Raw genomic sequence first — 21,868 nt, forward strand, 5'->3', positions numbered from 1 at the left:
TTTTTTTTTTTTTTTTTTTTTTTTTAATTAAGTAGGCGCCATGCACAGTGTGGAGCCCACACGGGGCTTGAACTCATGACCTGAGATCGAGATCAGAACTGAGATCCAGAGTCCAAGGCTTGACTGACTGAGCCACCCAGGCGCCCCTCTCATGCTGTTTTGATTGTAGTATTATTACATACTCGTCCCTCCTAAGTGTGGGAAATACTCAAAGAGTATATGAAAGACAATGAAAGCATCGAGAAGCTTCCCTACTTTGAGTCAACGGTTTTTAACTATTTGTATTTATTGTTAGGGCTATGGATTCCTTCCTTCCTTCCTTCCATCCACCGTCTCTCCCTCCGTTTCTTCTTTCCTTCCTTTTTCTTTCTTTCAAGATTTTCTTTTAGGTCATCTACACCCGACGTGGGGCTCCAACCCACAACCCTGAGATCAAGAGTCCCGCGTTCCACCAACTGAGCCGGCCAGGTGGGTGCCCCTGGGCTATGTTGTGGGTTTTTTTGTTTTGTTTTTTTCTTTTTTAAATCACAGAATCGGACTACAAATATTGTTTATGTATATGTTTGTTCATCCCTGAATCTGACCATAAATATGGCTTTGTTTTCTAGTCTTCTTCCCTGAACATCCTTTTCTTATTAGATCCTCTTCCTTTTAAAGCCTCATTTATAGTGTGGCTGCGAGGCATTCTGTGGTACGGACCCTGCGTCCTGAATCCAGCCTGTCCCCCAGTGTGGGGACGTTTCACTGCTTTCCATGCTTCAACATCAGAAAGAACCCCTCCGTAAACATCACTGTATATGCATTTTTGTACGCCTGGTTATTTTCTTTAGTTAACGTACCAGAGGTTCATTACCGGCTAAAGGACGGACACACGGGGGAATCTGGTACACGGGTGGGAGAGACATGCACTCAGGGAGCATCAGGAGGAAGCAGAGCTGAGATCAGCCCCTGCCTTCCTGATTTGATTGCCTCCATGGCCCTCGGGTGACTCAAACGAGCGCTCCGGAATAGGAGGGGACCTTTATCAAGAGGACATAGAAAATAAGAACCTCTGGCACATGAAGAGCGGCGGGCATGCTGGGTCAGCTTGGGTGTGGGCTCACCTTGGAGTATGTGCATATTAACCACGTCCGCGCGGTGGGGCCTGTTTCTGACCTTGTGCTTGAGGGAGTCTTCAGTCTGTGGGTATAAACACAGAGCACGTTCCACTAGCGACCTCACGCGCTTGAACTGCCCCGTTTTGACTTTCAAAGGGCCTCGATTTCTCTCAAAGGGGAGAACAGTCCCTGTTTTGACAAACAGGACTTGCCAGTCTCTCTGGTTTCCTGTGTTGCGATGCAGGAAGGTTTGCAAGAGCCTCGCCAGTAGTTTTAAGATGGAAGAATCCAGTAAAGAGGGAAGAAGTCCGGACCCCACCAGGGCTGCGCACTGAAAGGCCCGGCAGGCATGTGCTGACGAAACATGAATAAAGTTTCGATGGTACAAAGTTGGTTGTGCTCTAGTCAATTCTATTCCTCGGACTCTTAAAACAGCCGTGAAACTGACTGAGGTTAGAGATGAGACGTAGCCCGCGTCCATCTAGGAGAACATGACTGCCTACTCCCGCCTCCAAGGACGCACCTGCCTTCTCTCTTAGCACCTGAGAAAATGTGATCTAGTTCTGGGTTTTGATCCCACTCTACTGGATCTCCTACTGGACTCCTGAAAGGGGTCTGGAGGCCACTCCCGTTCTGATAGAAGTCGGTTGTTATCCAGGTAGCAGGGAACACAGCCTCTCAGGAGTGACTATGAGGATGTACAGAGCTCAGCTCCTTTCTCCTCCCACGATGTAGCTGCAAAATTAGAACTCATGGACAAAGAAATCCCAGGAAAAAGGCACCCCCTCTGCATCTCCTTCTCATACAGGGCTGATGCCGGTTAAATAGTGTTTATTCTATTATTGATAAGTTCAGTTTGCAGAGATCTACTATGAAGGTATAGAGTATATGCCAATACCTCCTTCCCCAGCCCTGATTATGTTAAACAAACAAAAACAGAAAGAGACATAAACCAAAAGCCTTTTGCCTTAAGGTACCTGCCAATCAGCCTTGTATTCACAGACCCTACCTTAGTAGTACATTGGATTTTTAAAAAATCTGAGTGTAAGAAAGAGCTAGACGGCTTTCCGAAGTCTGTCTGCCTTCTTCAGTGTCCTTGCCACGATCTTCCCAACATCCGAAAGACTGGGGACACTTTCTTAAGCTAAAAAATAGTTTCAAAGCGAAAGGTGGTCAATCACCTTTCTCCAGTTTTCTGTTTGTAGGACTAGGATCCCCTGTGGTGTGGTGGAGGTCTGGGGAAGAGGGCCCATGTATCAAGTTTGTGGTACAAATTCTGCCTGCTTTAGCCAAAGCTGAACACTCAGAGATCCATACCCTGGAGTCCCAAGTTCAGAAAGAGGGAAGTTTGAAAAAAAAAAAAAAAAAGAATTTTACCTTGTCACTATCCAAATGTTTTCTTTGCTCATGGAACTCAGTTGGATTTTTCAGTGCTGCAACGGAAAGACAGGGACGTGAGCAGAGGCGGGCTAGGGCACTGAGCAGCGAAGACAGGATATGCTGGTGTGCTTGCTGAGCTGTGCAGAGGATGGATGTGAGCGCCTTTACTAGGCCACAAGCAATCGAAGAGGAGAGGCCCCGGAGGACACCAGCTTCCCTGAAGCCAGAGGATACAGAGGGGGGTGGAATTGAGCCCGAAAACAGGAGCGGCAGCAGAGGCAGACGTGCGACAGGAGACAGGTGGTGGAGACAGGGCATTCCGAGATCCTGGGGAGGTGCGGGGACTTTTGGGAGGCTGGACACAGATCCGGAGTGAGGGACGGGCAGAAGGGGTGCTTAACACCCTCTCCCACTTGGCCCTGCCCCTGAGTGCAGAAGTCTGGGTGGAGGCTGCCGGCCATGGGAGGGGCGTCCCAGCCTGCAGGGAGGGACTCGAACTGGGGATAAGGTCCGTGACGGGTCGGACGGGAACATGCAGCTAAGGGTGCTGGGTGAGAAGCACAGAATCAGACTTGGAGGGCAGGAAGGGGCCCTGGAGATGGTGAAATGAGCTCCTGCCCTGAACAGGATGTGGAAACAGAGTCCACAGAAATCTGCTGACTTGCTCAGGGTCACACAGTTAGGGCTAAGAGCCTAGGTCCTCTGACAACTTCACTTCTTCCAAGGTGTGCTGTTGAAAACATTAGCACCCAAGAGACCACACCCGGGTCAGCCAGAGTGCACAGCAGCCTGGAGAGCCTGGACCCAATGCTGCCTCAGACCTCCCCTCTTCTTCCTGCTCTCCACCATGGTGGGGAACCTCTTCTGACTTAGCAGAGAAGCAGAACATCGTTGGGCAAATTCCGCATCTCTTATGAGTTTTCCTGAGCCCCTGAAACAATCATTCCAGAGCCAAAGACAATCAAATCTGCATTCTAAGTGATAAAGTTGGTGAGAACTCAGAAAGCCGCATGGAATACTTTTCTGAGTTGCACGTCTGGACAAGCTGATGAACCACAGGATGCAGCAGATGTCCACCTGTAAGTGGTGGGCAATGAACTATTCCTCCAAGGTTTGGCCAGCTTAAAAAATTGGGTTTCTGGACAGATCAGCCACATGGAGGTGGACCTGTGTGAGTCTTGTTCAGTCTTGAAGGTAAATTCTAAATCTGAGCACAGATTTCAGGAGCGCTTGCTGCACATCAAGCAAACGGCACGGCAGTCCTGGCAGCTGGTTGACCACCTTATCCTCTACGGAGGGTACAGCTTGGGAAGCCACTAAGGCGTGCTCTCTCTCAGTGTTCCTGCCTCAGGGGACCAAAGGAGTGTCGGGCCGAAGGAACGTGTTCAGTAGTCCCAGCTGGCTGCCTACGACCTTCCTCACTTTAAGCAGAGATTAAGGGGCTTCCCTTCTTATAGGAAAAACAATGGAACTTGCTGCTTGAATATCACAGTTCCCATTGATCAAACATGTTTCTCTTTGCTGCAAAATCTGCCATTTCCAATGCCCCCTTGCCCACACCCTCCGTTCGTCCCTGCTCAGTAGGGAAATCATCTGGAGAAACGGGCTGTCCTAACTCACTGCTTAGGCATTTTCTCTGATTCAGGTCGGGTCGCCACTCCTTGTAAGGAGGCTGCATTTGATCACGGTTGCAATTTATATTGGTGGTGTTCTGAGAGCAACTCCCGTATCCCCAGGCAACCAGAGCCTCCAAATCCGCTTCAGGTCCGGGGGCCCTGGTAAATCTGTACAGTCAGCACGGAGAGGTCTTCACCTCTGTCCGAAGACCACAATCTGGTGGTCATCTAATTTGGGATTTCGTATTGGTGTTGCTCTCATCACTTACATTCTCCAGAAGGAAATGATCTTTGTGTGACTATATTAAGTGGTTAGAAAGCATTCACACATCCTTTTCCTTAAGCAGCAGCCTTAGGGGAGCAGTACGAATCCATCCCGCAGTATCACTTACATTCCAAACTCAATTGGTTTTAATGGGGCTTAGGAATTAGGAGGAACTTCTCTTGCCCCCTGGGGCTCTTTGGTTCCTATTAGCAGAACTTATTAATTGTTCAAAGAAGCAGTGCATTTCCTGTATCTTAGCCTTGGAGGGCTGTAATTCATCGCTTCTTGGTGTTAATAACTTGTGAACTGATTTGCACGGTCCAGGTCTCTGATGCCAGGAGCACAAAGGTCTTCTGGAAACTTCTATCTCAGAGACACAGTGGGAGACGCTATGTCCATTTGGCAAGGACTTGGGAAGAAAGCCAAAGAGGTCCGCGCACTGCATTTTACCATACGCTCATCTCCCCGGGGCTTAAGGGATGTCATATGGGGTGCTGGCTTGGGGTCACCCCACGGAGAACCATCCTGCCACGGCTCTGTGACTGACATTTGCTTTTTCCATGGCTCTAGAGAATGTGGGTTTTAGCCAGCTCCCCTGAGGGCCAGCAAAAGCCATAATGCACCCCCCCTCAAGTCGGCTTTTTGGAAAATACACAAAAGACCTCTTGCCGCCAGCCTTGGGAGTATCAAATGGCAAAATTTTGTTTTGGGAGATGTTGACATTTAAGATGGAAAAGGAATTTGGATTTCTAAATTGAAAAAAAAAATAAGTCAATGTGATTTCCAATTAAAATATGGTTGTAAATTCAGTCAGCCACACATCTAACTTGCTCCCCCCCGGAGGAAGATTAATCACTTCTCACAAGGGAATTCGTGTTCTCGCCTCAGCGTTTAGTTACGGCCTCGTCCTATTTCAGTTCTGCAGTTCCAGCTAATTTGGGGCAGCTGTATGTATAAACATTTGCTTACGAGAGCTCAGAAAAAGATCCCAAGGATAGAACAGGCCTCCAGCTGTCCTCCGCTCTGGACCCTAACCTCATGCCTCCAACAGGAGTCCGGGAAAAGGAGAACACGGGCCCTGGGGCCACTGAGGCATCAGTGAAGGGGACGGGCCAACCCTCCAGCACAAAGCGGGGGATTGAGACGGGGAGCCCGCGGTTGGTCAGCTCGGGGCCACAAAGGCAGGGCCATGCCTGCCTACTCTCACGGGCTTGCTCCCTCCAGGCTTGCAAGACAGAACCCAGCAACTTCAGGATTCCAGATAAGGACAGACATGCAGAATCATAGGGCTGGTGTCCTAGGGCAGCACCTCGAACGGTGGTTCTCAACACATGGCCCCCAGACCGGTATCTTTAGTCTCACCTGGAAGCTTGTTAGAAATGCCGAGGCTTGGACCCTACCTAGACCTCCACAGCCTGACCCTTGGGGGCGGGTCCCTGGGGTTTATGTTGGAACTTGCTGATCCCGATGCCTGAGTTTGAGAACCACTGGTCTGGAACCCGCCAGGGTGGTGCGTCCGGGTCTAGGGTCCTCTGGAACCTGGGCGTTCCAAAGGAGAGAAATGAATTTCTAAGACTAAGTTTCAGCATTTCAAAGAGCCGAAGGAAAAAGGTCTGTGTGCCTGGAGAAAGGCTGATAAGGCTAATGGAACAGTCAGTCCCTTTTCCTTGTGGCTGCCTAGGCACGTAACAGCGTGCCTTCGTGATGGTTCTCTCACCAAAAAGCATGGACTGTTCAGTTTAAATGCCATTAATGAATCAAAAACGGATATATGGGTTCCTCATTCATGAATGTGGGGTTCTCTGGGGCGGAGGGTAGAACGCAAAACAGTTTCCAACACGAAGGACCCGTGGCAGCGTGGAGTATAATGAAAGTCGTCTTGGGTGACTAAACATTTGGGAACTACCCATCTTGGCTCTGTCCCTGCTTTGTCTCCTCAGACACGTGCGAGAGTCTCCCACCTGTACAGCAGGCTTAGTAATGTTGGTCTTCTGTCTGTCTCACTTAGAAAGACAAACTAGATGGTGAACGGTTTTCTTCCGAGCAGATGAGATGTGCTCTGCTTTGGGAAATGATGCTCTCTCTTAGGCTGTCGACTAACTGCTTACTAAGTACCCAGAGGACAGTCCCAGGAGTCTGAAGAACTTAGCCTTGTCGGCTCTCAGACCTGGCTGCACACTTGGGAGAGGTTCATATGTGAATGCTCCGGGATTTCTACGGAGACTCTGAAAGTATGCATGTTGTGGCTGTCTTCCTAGTTTCTAGGGCACGAGGAACCCAAAGACAGAAGAAGGAGAAAGATAACATTTAGGATTTTGGACAACTTCCCCCCGCCACTACCCAGTATGGGCTCGCCATGGAAATCCAGAGTGCCTTGGCCTGTCTCTGAACTTGAGAGGTTAGACAGGGAGGGAGGAGGCAGACAGATCAAAACCCTCGTGCCATGTGCTGCTCAAACAGCCAAGAGTTGTGCGCCAGGTGCTGGAGGAAGCAGCCAAGTCAGATGGATGCACAGAGAAGAAGAGGGAAGACTTTGCATAGTCGACTTCTCAAAACTATCATGAAGCTGCATGTGGTGTGGTGGAGGAGTGTGCCCAGTCATTCTTGCTGCTACCCAGGAGAGATACCACAGAGAACTCGGGGATTTACCAAGGCTTTGCTGTGGCTGGGATTAGTCTGCAAAACAAATAAGGTGGCACCGTTCATAGACAGCTCGTCATAGCTTTCCATTCATTTACACTGATCAGATCATGGACGCAAGCTGCCCGGATGGTTCATTCTGGCCAGTGGCGGCTTTCTGGAAGTTTCCGTGGAGACGCCACAGCTTCTCTGGGCCCCCGGTCTACTGCACTTCCCTTGTTCTCATGTTCCAGGACCACAAGCTACCTGTTTCCTCCTCTATCTCTCCCCTGGGTTTTTACAGATGAGCCCCCACTTTACTAGCAGAGGGAGAGGGAAAGAGGAAGTAGTTCCTTCCTTTGGTCCCCTCGGAGACTCAGTCCCATGCATTGGTGTGATGTTTTCCAAAATCGCTGCTCAGAACAATCAAGCAGGGGTGATCTGGGGCCCCTTCCAGACGGTAAGCATCTGAAACGGAACTCACGTCTGACTCCTGTGCTTCCCCCAGGGCCTTCCTCACAGCACAGGTCAGAACACCACTGAATTGCTACTCCACAGAGCTCATTATCCATCAGCACTGAGGCCTCCCAAGGGGTTGGAATAAAGTGGTGTTGTTTTGGATTCCACCAGGAGAGGGATGCCCAAGGAAAAGAACTGTGGTGGAGAAAATCTGCACGAGAAATGGCGAACAGATCCAAGCCCCACAAGTCAACAGGGAAGGAGGCTGGTTCTGTCCTAAAGCCAGGAGAAAAACAGAGAACACAGATGTCTTTTGAAGCCTTGACCCCACAAGGGAGGGGCAGGGAAGTGCTCCCTTTGAATCCTGGCTGGCGGTGGCAGAGAAGGAAACTTGAACTCTCCATTTCGAGATTTGCAGGTGGGATTCTGGAGACAAGTCCAAGCAATAGTTTCTTAAAGTAATATTTCTGAGCTAATTATGAGAGGGTATTTCACTGATATTTCATGACTATTCTGACAACGTGAATTCTATAGTGGTATTATAAATGTGAAAACAATCTTAGAATCTGGCCAGGGCCCATGTTCCTGGTCCGAAAAACCTCTTTCCACTATTGAGTTGCTCTGGGGCCACTGTGTTGGCCTCAGAACTCTGCTGTTCTTGACTAAATTCAAGGAACAGTGAGTTTATATTCATTCAAAGCATCTGAAAGGGGAGATCCCAGACCCATAAAGGACATAAGTGAGAAATAAGTAAATGCCAAAGGGAAATATAATTAAGGGGGGTTAATTTTGGTTGTGGTGGACTGTTTGTTACTTGTCAGTAACTTTAAAACCTGCAGGATACATGCCCAAGTAGAAGGAAGGAGTTAAATTCAATCCGCTGAGACCAGTCCCACTAGTCAACAGAAATTTACACATGGTTCATTTCATCAGAGTCAGGAGGGAGAGAAACCTTATTCTTTCATCATCAATTTGATGTGCAAGTGACATAAGATCTACCACAAGGCTAAAGCAGCAGAACTTTTCCTTCACTCTTGGTCATGGTGAGGCATACATGAGGACAGAAAATCGGACGCCATTTTGTTAAAACCATTGGGTTTTTCTTGGCATTTCCACCTACGTATATTTTTAATTTCCCCAGATTCCAACTGAATTTTGGGGCCACAAAACGCTTGAGGGAAACCTAAGGAATTGCTTTTAAAGTCAAGCAATTCCTTTGGCATCTCTGAAAAAAGAGCTCTACACGGGGCCTGATGCCTCTGCAGGTTCTCATCCCAGCTCTGCCACAAATAGGAGTAGCAATGCCTTTGAGATTTAAACTAATGGAAAACTCAAGATGAATTCTGCCAAAGGATAGCAGGTGTTTCTGTGGACTGGTTAAAAAACAGTGATCCTATGCAATAATAGCACAGAGACCAGGAACACTTTGCTTGGCCATCAACCTTCCATTAAGGTGGTTTATGACAAGCTTTCAAATCTGGGGGGCAGAGGATTGCAGTTATTTCAAATTTTATGGATAAAGTGAGCTTGTACTCATAACTATATTAAAAATTCCACCTTGAATTACACTTCTGTGTGTTTCCTATCACCTCTTCCCCTAAAATTTTGAGTCCATCCAAGGGACTGTCTTGCTCACTGTTGCCTCTATGGGGCCCGGCACACTACTCTCTGTCTAGTCTGGTTTGTAACAAAATTTGTTGCATTTGATTGGCTTGATAGAACCCCAAGTCCGCTGGCTCTCCTTTCCTTCCCGATTGCTTGTCTTGACACATGCTCTGCTCTGCATTTAGAGGGCACATTTAATCTCTGGTTGGATTGACAAAAGTGAACCAACTCCGCCCCCAATCTCTCAGCAGGGGGAAGATGCGTCTTGCGTCTAACTTCCTGAGAAGAGCTAAATTGCCAAGGTCTGTCTGGGCTGGGCATGACTTGTGTTCCTACAGCAGCTTTAGTATTTTTCCACAGCAGAATCTACACCTTCAGAAAGGCTAGTTGAGAGGAACTAGCTGAAGACTTGGGAAAACGGATGACACTTAATTAACCTTTATCATTTTGCCGCATTAAAAAAGAAAAAAAATCATTTCGTTCTCATAGGACTTTTTTCTCCAGTAATTATCTTAATGGTTCAATGGACTAAGGAAGCAAAATTTCTGTCGAGCAGGGTTTTGTTAATAGGTACACTATTTGATTCTGGAAATCCCGGAGGACAAAATACCATATTCCCCCAACCCCCACTGGACCCTCCTCCACAAACAGACATTGAATTTACAAAATGCACATAGAGGTGTTATTTTAAAATATACCCTAGGGATCGTTCCTAATTTTCTTAGGTGTTTTTACGGATTCTCAGAGATTTAACCCCATAAACCTTAAAAAATAAAAGGGGAATAAAGGGGTTTAATCTCATCCAAATGCTAGCTACAAGACGCAGGTTCAGAGTACTTCTGTGACAAGTCAAGCTATGTCACTTGTGAGCAGCCTGGGCTGACTGAGAGGGACTGGTTCTCTCTACCTCACGTGCCTTTCCAGAATCAAAGGAAAGAAACCCCAGTGGGGGAACAGATGATTCTAATAGTGCCCAATTACAGGTGCTCCTCACAGACTTGAGGATGTGGGCACAGACTATGGCCCTCTGAGAGGATCTTGCTGGAGCTACAGTCTTCTACTTAGTGAACAATTCTCGGTGATGCTTAATCAGGTCAGATTTTAGATGCATGTAGGGATTCCGAAAAAGACCGGCCTGCTCAGCTTTGAGTGACAATGTACTTATGTGACCGGAAGTCAGCAGACCTTTGTTCTCTCCTGTTTTTAGCACCTCCGCTAGTGGGCTGAGATGAAACAGACCACCCAGGCAGGACTGTATGGGTTCTCACCACCATTGTACACACTGCGCATGCAGCCTTTAAAGCGCAGGCTGAGTGGTTCTACTATTAAAGTCACCTGCTGTTTACTGTTTGGAGGGCTTAGCCATGAACAAAGAGCTATTTTTGAATTATAAAGGAAAAGGCTTGAAACATTCTCAGTTCTGTTCTGGCTCTGGGGCACGGACTACGCCTAAAATTGTAGACCTTGGGTCATGGGGCTCCAATATTTATTACTAACCGCAGGACATTTGACTGGGCCAAACTTTCTGCCTGTTGCCTGCCGGACTCTGCAGTAATAGTCATGCTGCATCTAGATTACTGCAAGTGTCACTATGGGTTTTGATTTCTAAATTTTGTTGGGGAAGGAAGTTAAAAGGTATGACCTACAGGAGCTTGAACTGTGACTTCATTCATTTGGGGCCCCCTTCCTTCTGGCCCTATGGATAATCAAGAGTTAGATTTAATCACTAATTTGGTAGGAAATTTTAAATTTATCTACTAAAAGATATGATAATTCTTCTTCTTTGACCCCAGTTATGGCCAGTGATTCACTATTATACCATTAATGCTAGAAAGCCATTGGTTCTCAGTGTCCCAGAAAGGAAGCACTCGATAACATTCAATTAATTGTGGACTCAAGTGCCCCAAACGGAATGAGAACCAAGGAGGTAAGAGGGTGGACGTGTGACTGATGCTTCTGGAAGAACAGGGATGACATTCTAAAAGGAAGAGAGGGGTGAAGGGTGCCCACAGTGGACTATGTTTACCCCAAAAACAAACCCACCAGTGGGCATTTCAGCTACAACCTATGTCATGAAAGAGAAGCCCCTGCAAGTGAATAGAGTCCGGGGCAAAGCATCCAAGGTTTGGGGTTTCTGCTGACACTGAGTCTATGAGGATCTTGGGAGAGACCCATCTATACACTTAGGCTCAGTGACTCCACAGAGGTGTTTTCCAGCTCCCAAATTGCATGGTCCCCTGTAACAGATCGGTGAACGAGAGACACAGCTACTCACGTGGTGTTATGCCTTGTCCGGCCAGCTGTTCCTGGGTCCTCCTCTGCTGAAGTCGTAACTGCAAAACTTAGAAAAGAAAATGTTAGTTTGTAAGTTGGGCTATGTATGACTGTAGTTGTTTATATTTACATCAGAATTTTTGCCAGCTCTTCTCATTTGTTCTTATCTTTTTAAAGATTATTTATTTGTTCATTTAGAGAGCGAGAGTGCTCGTGCAAGGGGGGGAGGGGCAGGGGAGGAGGAAAAAGAATCTCAAGCAGGCCTCACACTCAATGAGGACCCTGACTTGGGGATCGTTCTCAAGACCCATGAGATCATGATCAGAGCCAAAATCAAGAGCTGGATGCTTCAATGAGCTGGTCCAGGCGCCCCTTGTTTTATTTTTAGAACAGTCCTGAACTTCTGCAGGAGCTACGTTTGTATTTCTGTTACGGACATGGAGAAAGGAAAGAGGAGAGACCCCGAGGGTGTTGCAGGGATTTGCAGGAAGACTGTAACAAACCGGAACTGGGAACACTCCTCTCCTCTTCTGAAGTGAATGTTGTTCCCAGGGGACTATGCTCCCTGCCTCCCTATTCACCACCTCGAAGATACACAGCAGCTGATTCTGCTGGGAATTCACCTGCACTTTCAAAAGGGAGAGAGAAGGAAGAAAGCAATAGGCTTTGGAGTCTCATGCGGGTTCAAATCTCATTTCTAGCCCCTTCAAAAGGTGGACAACCCTGAGCAAGCTGCTGAACCTCTCTGACCCCTGGTTCCCTCATCTGTAAATGGAAATGAGAACAATGCCTGCTTTGAGGTTTGATAAACAATGTGCGCGAGTCACTTAGCGCAGGGCCTGGCACAAAATAATGCATCGATAAGCAGGGGTATTATGAGCCTCCGGGACCCATTTGGAATTTCAAAGACATACTACTGGAATCAGGTTTGCTTAGAAAAGTTAAAATACTGTAAATTCTTTGAACTTTATATTTTAAAACTTTGTTGCTATCCATAGCACAAATAGATTATATATATCATATACATACAAATAGTTAAAAAAAAACTATACTTAAAATTAGGAGTGTAGCATTTGTGATTTTCTCCAATTCCCTCCCTATTTTCCCCCTAAAAATTCTATCTTTGGACACTTAGCCTCTCCCTCATGGGTGTTCCATTTCCTCGGGGAGATTCTTCTTCCTCGTCTTTTTTAATTAATTAATTTACTTGAGAGACAGAGTGAGAGAGAGAGCTCACATGTGAGCTGGGGGAGGGACAGAAGGAGAGGGAAAGAATCTCAAGCAGACTCCTTGCAGAATGCAGAGCCTGATGCGGGGCTCGATCTCACAACCCCGAGACCATAACCTAATCAAGGATTGGATGCTCAACTGACTGAGCCACCCAGGCACCCTTCTCAGGGAGATTCTAAGTTTACCATCTTGGCCCCAGCATTTAAATTGCTCAGAATAAGGATAGAACGTTTACAAAAAGGGGCATTGGTCTAATCAATTTGTAATGAAAAGAGAAAACAAGGAACTGCCTTTAAAAAGAGAAAATTAAGGCAGCTGGGTGGCTCAGTGGGTTAAGCCGCTGCCTTCAGCTCAGGTCATGATCCCAGGGTCCTGGAATCAAGCCCCGCATTGGGCTCTCTGCTCAGTGGGGAGCCTGATTCCTCCTCTCTCTGCCTGCCTCTCTGCCTACTTGTGATCTCTGTCAAATAAATAAATAAAATCTTAAAAAAAAATAGAGAGAGAAAATTAGAATGGAGAGAATTAGAGAAAAATAGGAAGGCTATGTGGGCTGACTTTCAAGTTGATTTAGTATCTCAGAGCAAGGCCTCAGAGCAAATACAGTCACAATACTGAAAGAGCAATGGGGAAAGATAATCTTTTAAAGTGGTGCCATGGTTTTGAATTGGACGCTCATCAATCTTCTTCGAGAGACATCAGTGTTGTTGAATTGTTTTTAACTATGTTTGGTTGCTAGACTGTGCTTCACCATACCCTCGTTTTACTCCAAGTTAGGACTGGACAATAAAGAAGACAAAATAAATGAAAATGGTATGAGAGTTTGTTATGTAAGCCCTCCTTCAGAAGAGCCCTCCCACTAATAAAACCTGTAACCTCTGAACAAAATATGAGATATAACTACCTGAGGATTCTGAACTGGAAACAGAATCAGGCACCTTGTTGAAACTTGGAGTTGAAACTTGGAGAAGTGATTTGCATGGGGTGAGTTTCCTGTTTGGGGGAAAACTGAGGGTGACCTGGAGTCATAAAGTGGCAGGTCCCCAGCAAATAAAACTCTAATAGAAAACATGCTCATCTTTCTGGCCAGAGAAAGCAGAGAAAGGTACCTGGACAACCACGGCTGACCATCATGGATTGAAAGGGATGTCATGTAGGGGAAAGAGCTGGAGAAGGAAGGGATCCCCTAGCTATGGGTATGAACTCACCCAAGTTTCAGGTTGATCCCTTCATGATGTTTCCATGGGGCAGATTCAAAGCAGCACAGCAAAGGTTTAAAATTAAACTGAAATTTGAACCTCTGCACACATAGACAAAAAAGGACTTAATGTTTGGATCTACCTGGACTGTATACTAAAACAAAACAAAACAAAACAAAACCAGCATTCTCCAGAGGATTGTAAAAGAACTCAGAGTTTATGTAACACAAGACAGAATGTCTAGGATACAATCCAAAATTACTTTACACACAAAGAACAAGGAAGAATCAGGAAAATGTGACCCATTTGAAACAGAAAAGACAATTAACTAATGCTAGCCTTGAGCTGACCCAGATGTTGGAATTATCATACTAGTACTTTAAAGTAGTTATTTTATTTCTTCTTTCCTTCTCCTCTCCCAACCCTTCTCCTTATTTTTACTTTTTTTGGGGGGGTGGTGCATGGAGGGGCAAGGGAGAGGGAAAGAGAATCTTATGCAGGCTCCACATCCAGCATGGAGCCCAGCTCAGGGCCTCATTTCACAGCCCTGAGATCATGACTTGACCTGAAATCAAGAGTTAGATGCTTAACTGACTGAGCTACCCAATCACCCCTAAAGTGGTTATTTTCAACTATGTTCGATGAAGTAAAAGAAAACATGCTTGAAATAAATGGAATGATACAAAATCTCAGCAGCAAAACAGACACATAAAAAGAAGACAAAATGGTAGAGTATCTGAAATAAAAAAAAATATCCATGAATGAACTTAATAAAAGAAAAAAAAATTAATAAAAAAGAAAAGGATAGTAAATAAATAAATAAATAAAAGAAAAAATATTAATAAAAGAAAAAATATCATGGGCACCTTGGTGCCTCAGTTAGTTGAGGGTCTGACTCTTGATCTTGGGTCCGGCCACACCGTTGTGAGTTTAAGCCTCCAAAAGAATAAATATTAGAGGGAATGAATCAATAAACTTGAAGATAGATCAAAATTAAGAAGATAGAGGAAAATGATGGAAAAAATGGACACAGAGAGCCTCACGGACCTGTGCCACAATATCACAAAGTCTAACATTGGCTAATTATAGTCCCAGAAAGAGAGCAGAGAAATAAATAATGGCCCCAAACTTTCCAAATTTTGTGAAAGACATAAATTTACAGATTCCAAAATGTCAACAAACCCAACAGACATATTCACAGAAAGCCACACTTAGATACACTGTAAACTAATGACTAACCCAAAGATAAAGAGTAAATTCTGAAAGTAAAACAACACATTATATAAAGGGAAATACTGATTCTCAGTCAGAAAGCATGGAAGCCAGAAGATAAAACAAAAACAAAATGCAAGACAGAAAATAAAAGTCAACACTTCATAGGAAATGTCCTTTAAAAACAAAGATAAAGTTAAGATGCGTTCGGGGAAAGAGAAAGTGAGATCATTTGTTGCTAGCAGATTTTACTGTAAGAAATGCTTCAGGAGGGGCACCTGGGTGGCTCAGTGGGTTAAAGCCTCTGCCTTTGGCTCAGGTCATGATCTCAGGGTCCTGGGATCAAGCCCTGCATCGGGCTCCATGCTCAGTGGGGATCCTGCTTCCTCCTCTCGCTGCCTGCCTCTCTGCCTATTTGTGATCTCTGTCTGTCAAATAAATAATAAAATCTTTAAAAAAAAAAAAAAGAAATGCTTCAGGAAATCTTCAGGTTGAATGGAAATGAGAGCAGAAAGAATCCTGGATATTCAGGAATGAATAAAGAGTATCAGAAATCATAATTATTTTAAAAAAATATTTTATTTATTTATTTATCAGAGAAAGAGAGCACACAAATTGGGGGGGGGCAGCAGGCAGAGAGAGAGGGAGAAACAGGCTCCCCACTGAGCAAGGAGCCTGATGTGGGACTCGATCCCAGGACCCTGGGATCATGACTTGAGCCAAAGGCAGACACTTAATGAACTGAGCCACCCAGGTGCTCAGGAATCATAACTATGATAAATATTAAACTTACTTATAACTAAAGTCGGTAATAAATACTACACTTACAACTAAATATGTAACTTCGATAAATACTAAAGATACTCCTTTTTCTTAAGTTTTAAAAGAATGTATGTAACTGTTTAGAGAAAAATTATAATATTGTCTTGTGATGTTCCTAACAGATGTAGATATAATACAGGTTAAAACCATAACAAAAAGATATCTACACTTTACATATAATGGTATAATACTCGCTATAGGTAGACTGCAAAAGATTAATGAAGAACAACTAATATAAAGACAGAGAGAAGGAATGCCTCAATGGCTCAGTCAGTTAAGCATCTGATTCTTGATCTCAGGGTCATGAGTTCAAGCCCTGTATTGGGTGTGGAGCATACTTAAAAAAAAAAAACCCAGTAAATTAAAATGGAATACTAAAAAATATTCAAACAATATGAAAGAATGTAAAAAGTAGGGACTATAGAAGCAAAAAGTAGAGGGAAAAACAGAAAACAAACGTTAAAATGGCAGAAGTATAAAAACATTAATAAACCTTCAAACTAAAAGGCAAAGATTATCAATGGCAATAGAAATTATAGTCATACAGTGTCTCCTAGAGACACACTTTATATTCAAAGACTCAGATTGGTTGGAAGTAAATAGATGGGGGAAAAATAGAGCATACAAACAATAAGCATGAGAAAGCTAGATTGACTATACAGTACCAGATAGAAGAAACTTCAAATCAAAGAGTATTATTCAAGATAAAGAAGGGATATTTCATAATCATACAAGGGACAAATCATTAGAGGACCTGGCCATCATAAATGGACAGCCATCTTATAAAATCCTTAAACAAATGAAGCAAAACCAGGCAGAATGAAACAGATAAATAGACAATTTCAAAATCATAGTAGCAGATTTTATGATTCCTCTCTCAACATTTGGTAGAACTAGATTTAAGAAAAATTACTGATGACATTGGGATTGGAACAATTACCAGTCATCTTGAGTTAACTGATATTTATAGAGCACTGTGTTCAATAATTTTAAATTTGCCATTCTTTTAAGGTTCACTTAGTATTCACCAAGATGTACTAGGCCATAAAACAAGTTTCAATACATTTTTTTGAAAAGATTATACTCAAAAATAGTATGTTCTCTGATCACACTGGAATTAGAAATCAAAAGCAACATGATATTTAAGGAAAATATATGGCAATACACTTCTTTTTTTTTTTAAAGATTTTATTTATTTGACAGAGAGAAAGAGATGGTGAGAGAGGGAATAAAAGCAGGGTGAGGGGGGAGGGAGATGCAGAGAGCCCGATGTAGGGCTCCACCCCAGGACCCTGGGATCGTGACCTGAGTCAAAGGAAGATGTTTAACTGATTGAGCCACCCAGGTGTCCCAAGACGGGAAGAAAAATTTAAAATCAGTGACCTAAGATTCTACCTAAAAAGCTAAAAAAGATGTATGCCCACAGCAAGGAGAAGGAAGAGATAGTAAGTATTAGAGCAGAAGTCTTCAAAATAGAAAGTAGACAAGTAGCAGAAAATTCAGAGCCAAAATGTAGTTCGTTGCAAAGACCAACACAATTGACAACCCCCTACCTAGACTTACCAAAAATAAGAAAGAATAAATTTTACCAATGTCAAGAACAAAAAGATGGATTATAACTACAGACCTAACAGGATATTAAAGGATTAAGGACTTTAGGAGACTATCATTAACAATTTTGTGCCAATATTTTTGACAACTTCTGGATAAAATAGAAAACTTCTTAAAAGCTACAACTTCTCAAAATCAATACAAGAACTATAAACCTGAATAGCATTATATGACTGAGTAAGTTGCATTACGAACTTGCCCCCTTAAGAAAAACCCTCCAGACCCAGATGGCTTTACTGGTAAATTCAGTCAAAATGTTGTGATTACACTTAGTTGTTTTCCAAGTTGTCCATCAAATAACTTCCATCTTCTACATGTCACATCAATAGTAAATAAGAATCCTCACGGATTGTGTATTTCAATACTGTAGATCTTAGTGCAACAGATGGAAAGAGTTTATAGAGATATCCTGTCATTAAAATCAGCCATTCTGAAGCATGTCTCAAGTGCTCTAAACCTTAAGTTATTCTGACTTCGATTGAGTTAGATAAAGGCAGTAGAAATGGAAATGAGAAAAAATGAAAAACATTTTGAACAAAAAGAACTGAAAGAATCTAGTGATAAAAGGGAGGAGAGAAATATGGACAGCTATCAAAGGGTCTTGATGGGATCTTCAGTTATGCTGTAGGAAATTTAAGAACTCCCTGATGTTATCTGTAACTATGCACTTGGACTATGTACTTACGTAATTTTTCTTGGGAGTGGGTCCATAGCCCGTGCTAGATTCCCAAAGGGGGCCAAGGCCTCCAAAATTTAAGTCCTAATAATCCAGAAACATGAAGATCCAGGGTTTTGAGAGCATGCATTAGAGTTAAGTTATAACGATGTTGACAAAGAAGTCTGGGGAAAAATGATTAGTTTAATTTTAAAGTCTGAATCTTAAAAGTCCCAGTATATTATCAACAATGTTTCTGATATGTAACTTGAAAACTGGGCTGAAGAAAAGCTCAGGGGTCAGGCATGATGTGGGATACTGTCTCCAAAGAAGGGGCCGTGAAAACTTGTATCAGAATTCCTAAAAAAAGAGGGGCAAGTTATCCGAGGAAAGGAAAGATAAAATGAAGATAGGAATAAAATTGACATTACCAGTCAAGAAAGAATAACATTCAAAGGAGCTGGTAAAGGGCATGATTAATTTGGGGTATGATTAGTTTTGAGTATGGAATGTGGAGAAATCATTGTGCTACCTGACATCGATCATTTCCCTACTCATCCCTGGCAGATCTTCCTGTTAAAAAGATCCTTCATCATTGGCAGATCTTCCTGTTGAAAAGATCAAAGGCATTATTCATCACATCCCGTCAACCTTTCAATAAGTATCTGATGGCCCGCTGTGTGAGAGACTGGCTCATTATCAGCATAACTGCTGAATAGGACAGGTGTTTACCACTCTCCAAGCCATAACTTCCTAGTTGGTGAGATAAATACTTTTCCTGGGTACATAATCTTTTTACTCCTTTTTGGTTTTTCCCTACTTTATTTTCCCTTCTCTAGGTACCATCCTTCTTTTGGAACAAATTTGTCTCCCCAGAGAAGAAGCTGGTTCTTCGGAGCTTTGTTAATTTGTTAATTTGTTAATTCCCTGAAATTGCACTCAATGTGCGTGTGTGGATTGGGTTGTGCCTTCTTTCCGATTTTAGGAAGTCTCTGGGCCATCCAGAAGTTAAGCACCATCGATTGCGATCTAGACTAGATCATCTCACATCTTTTCTAGCAGACTCTCTCCTTACAGTGCACTTTACACATAGTATCAGATTAATTTCCCTGAAACACTATTTCTGTATAGAAATTATTTCTGTTGCTTTGTGTAGTATCCTTCAGTGGCTCCTGATTCTAGCATCCGAGATCTTCTCCATAAGCACTATTCCCACACAAACTCTCTCCTCCTGTTTGGTCTGTTTCTACCGGAGCCCAACACCTACCAACTGTATTTACACACCTTGCCTCGCAGGGTGGGATCTTGTCTATGGTTTGAGGCTAGGCTATAATTTTAATTTATTCCAAAGAGTTGACAAGCTATATATCTGAAATTTATTACAGAATTTCCCTTTGTCCACTGCTTTGTAATGTCACTTTGTCATTTACTAAAATGCTGATATTAGCTATGATCTGTTTCTAGGTGCTAAGTTCTAAGGTATACTAACTTATACTTTCTATCCTCTTCTTTTTTTAAAAAAGCAAAAGTAGTACATGGTTCCTGATTCCTAGAAATAACAGATATAATAGCTTTAAAAATCTATACCTGCCCTGGAAAAGACGAAGGGCATTCCTCAGTGGATTGAAACTGTTAAGTAAACTTTGGGAGGTAAACAGAATATGGGATTGGATTTGAAAAGTACATCATAAGACACCTGCAAGTGAGTGGTAGAAGACCTTGCCCAGCCAGCCTCCTTGCCCAGGAGCAGAAGGGGGTATTAAGCTCCCTCTCACAGGGTTGTTAGATCGGGTACCCAAAGGTCAGTCTCTACCATGTCCTGCACCCTTCCCCACACTGGTCAGTCTCCAGGCAGGAACGGCCAATATGGCATCTGGGGAGACACAGGAGTGGACTCCGGATTGTTGGCAATACCCAAGAGGGTCAATAACCCTTTGTTGCCTGAAACCAGCTACTAGTCATCCTGTGCCTCTCCCCTAGTCCCTCGAATCAGATCAATGCACACACATCAGCAACGTATCTTTCCCCGCGAGGCTGTGCTCACCTGTGCATCAGACAGTCTGACAACTTTCCAAATAAGGGTACAAGGTGAGGGTTTGACTGAGAATCACCTAACCTGGGAAGAATGTCAGCACCACAAATGTAGGGTTCTAAATGTACAACAGAAGATCATACTTAAGGTGACAGTGTGAGCAAATGAAAAGGGACTTTTCTCAGAGATAGACAAGAGATTTTCATTAATTAAACGTAAAAGGGGTGCCTGGGTGGCTAAGCATCTGCCTTTGGCTCAGGTCATGATCTCCAGATCCTGGGGTCGAGCCCCATGTTGGACTTCCAGCTCAGTGGGGAGCCTGCTTCTCTGTCTCCCTCTGCCTCTACCCCTGCTTGTGCTTTCTCTGTCTCCTTCTCTCTCAAATAAACAAATAAAATCTTTAAAATAAAATAAAACAAACTGGGGGGAGGGTGGAAAAAATAATTATCACCTCACACCCATTAAAATGGCTATAATTAATAAAAAAAAAAAGAAAGTTACAAGAATTGGCAAGGCTGTGGAGAAACTGGAACCCTTGGGCACTGCTGGTGGGAATACAAAATGGTGCAACCCCTATAGAAAACAATATGATGGCTCCTCAAAAAATTCAAATAGAATTACCCTAAGATCCAGCCATCCTGCTTCTGAGTACCTAGCCCAAAGGAGTAAAAGCAGAAACCTGGAGAGATGCTTGTACTCTCATGTTCACGGCAGAATTATTCACAATAACCAAGGGATGGAAGTGACCCAAGCGTCCATCAACAGATCAATGGACAGACGACATGCTGTATACACATACGCTAGAGCATTGGTCCACCTTCAAAAGGGAAACGTTGTGATACCTGCTAGAGCACGCATGAGACTTGACATTACACTGAGTGAAACGAGCCGGCCACCCCAGGACAAATGCTGTGTGAAGTACTTCAAGTTGTCAAACCCACAAAGGCAGAAAATAGAACGGTGATTTCCAGGGGATGGGGCCAGGGTGGGGGAAGCCTTCAGAAGTTACTGTGTAACAAGGATGGAGTTTCAGTTTTGCAAGACAGAGAGAGCTCTGGAGACAGATGGTGGTGTGGTTGCATGACAATGTGAATGTACCTAATCTCACTGGACTACACACTTAAAAAACGCTCAAGATGGTACATTTTATATTAGGGGTGTTTTATAAGCACAAAATTAAATTACAAAAATAAAGCAAATGTTGAATAAGGTTATAGTCCATTAAGATAAACGCCAGTGGGTTGCTGAATATTAGAAAAATACAGTTAAACATTAATTACTAAGCAAGGAGATGAGCTGAACGGTTCTCTTAGAACGTAATACAAAGGGATAAAAGACTGGAAAGCTGGAACGCCCGGGTGGCTCAGTCAGTTAACCGGCTGCCTTTAGCTCAGGTCATGTTCCCAGGGTCCTGGGATCGAATTCTGCATCAGGCTCCCTGCTCAGTGGGGAGCCTGCTTCTCCCCCTCTCTCTCTGTCTGCCACTTTGCCCACTTGAGCTCTCTCTGATATACATAATTGAAGAAAATAAAGACTGGAAAGCAAAATCAGTATGTACTTAATTTGCACACATTGCAAACTAGAGAAAAGCTTCCAGGAAAACAAAAAACAACAAACTGATTCCTACACTAGAGCTAACTATTATTCATGTTTGATTCATGTACTTGAGGTCCTTTTCCCTAGATGTTTTTGTGGGATCCCATTATAAATCCTTCTTTTCCTAACTGAAAGGACTTTTTATTTTATTTTATTTATTTATTTACTTAGTAACACATCACAGATATGTTTCTGTATC

At 43.7% G+C, this 21,868-nt stretch overlaps 1 protein-coding gene across 1 annotated transcript in view; it reads right to left on the reverse strand.

Moving 5' to 3' along the window:
• The window catches only part of MYOCD (myocardin), a 95,506-nt gene that overhangs the window by 43,731 nt on the left and 29,907 nt on the right, over positions 1–21,868 (reverse strand). The window contains exons 2-4 of the mRNA XM_059378496.1: positions 11,317–11,382; positions 2,475–2,530; positions 1,104–1,179 (exon numbers count right to left, since the gene is read on the reverse strand). Coding sequence (XP_059234479.1) covers positions 1,104–1,179; positions 2,475–2,530; positions 11,317–11,382 — 198 coding nt within the window. The remainder of the gene's footprint in view (positions 1–1,103; positions 1,180–2,474; positions 2,531–11,316; positions 11,383–21,868) is intronic.

The sequence above is a fragment of the Mustela nigripes genome, chromosome 16 (assembly GCF_022355385.1).
Source record: "Mustela nigripes isolate SB6536 chromosome 16, MUSNIG.SB6536, whole genome shotgun sequence".
Classification (NCBI taxonomy): Eukaryota; Metazoa; Chordata; class Mammalia; order Carnivora; family Mustelidae; genus Mustela; species Mustela nigripes.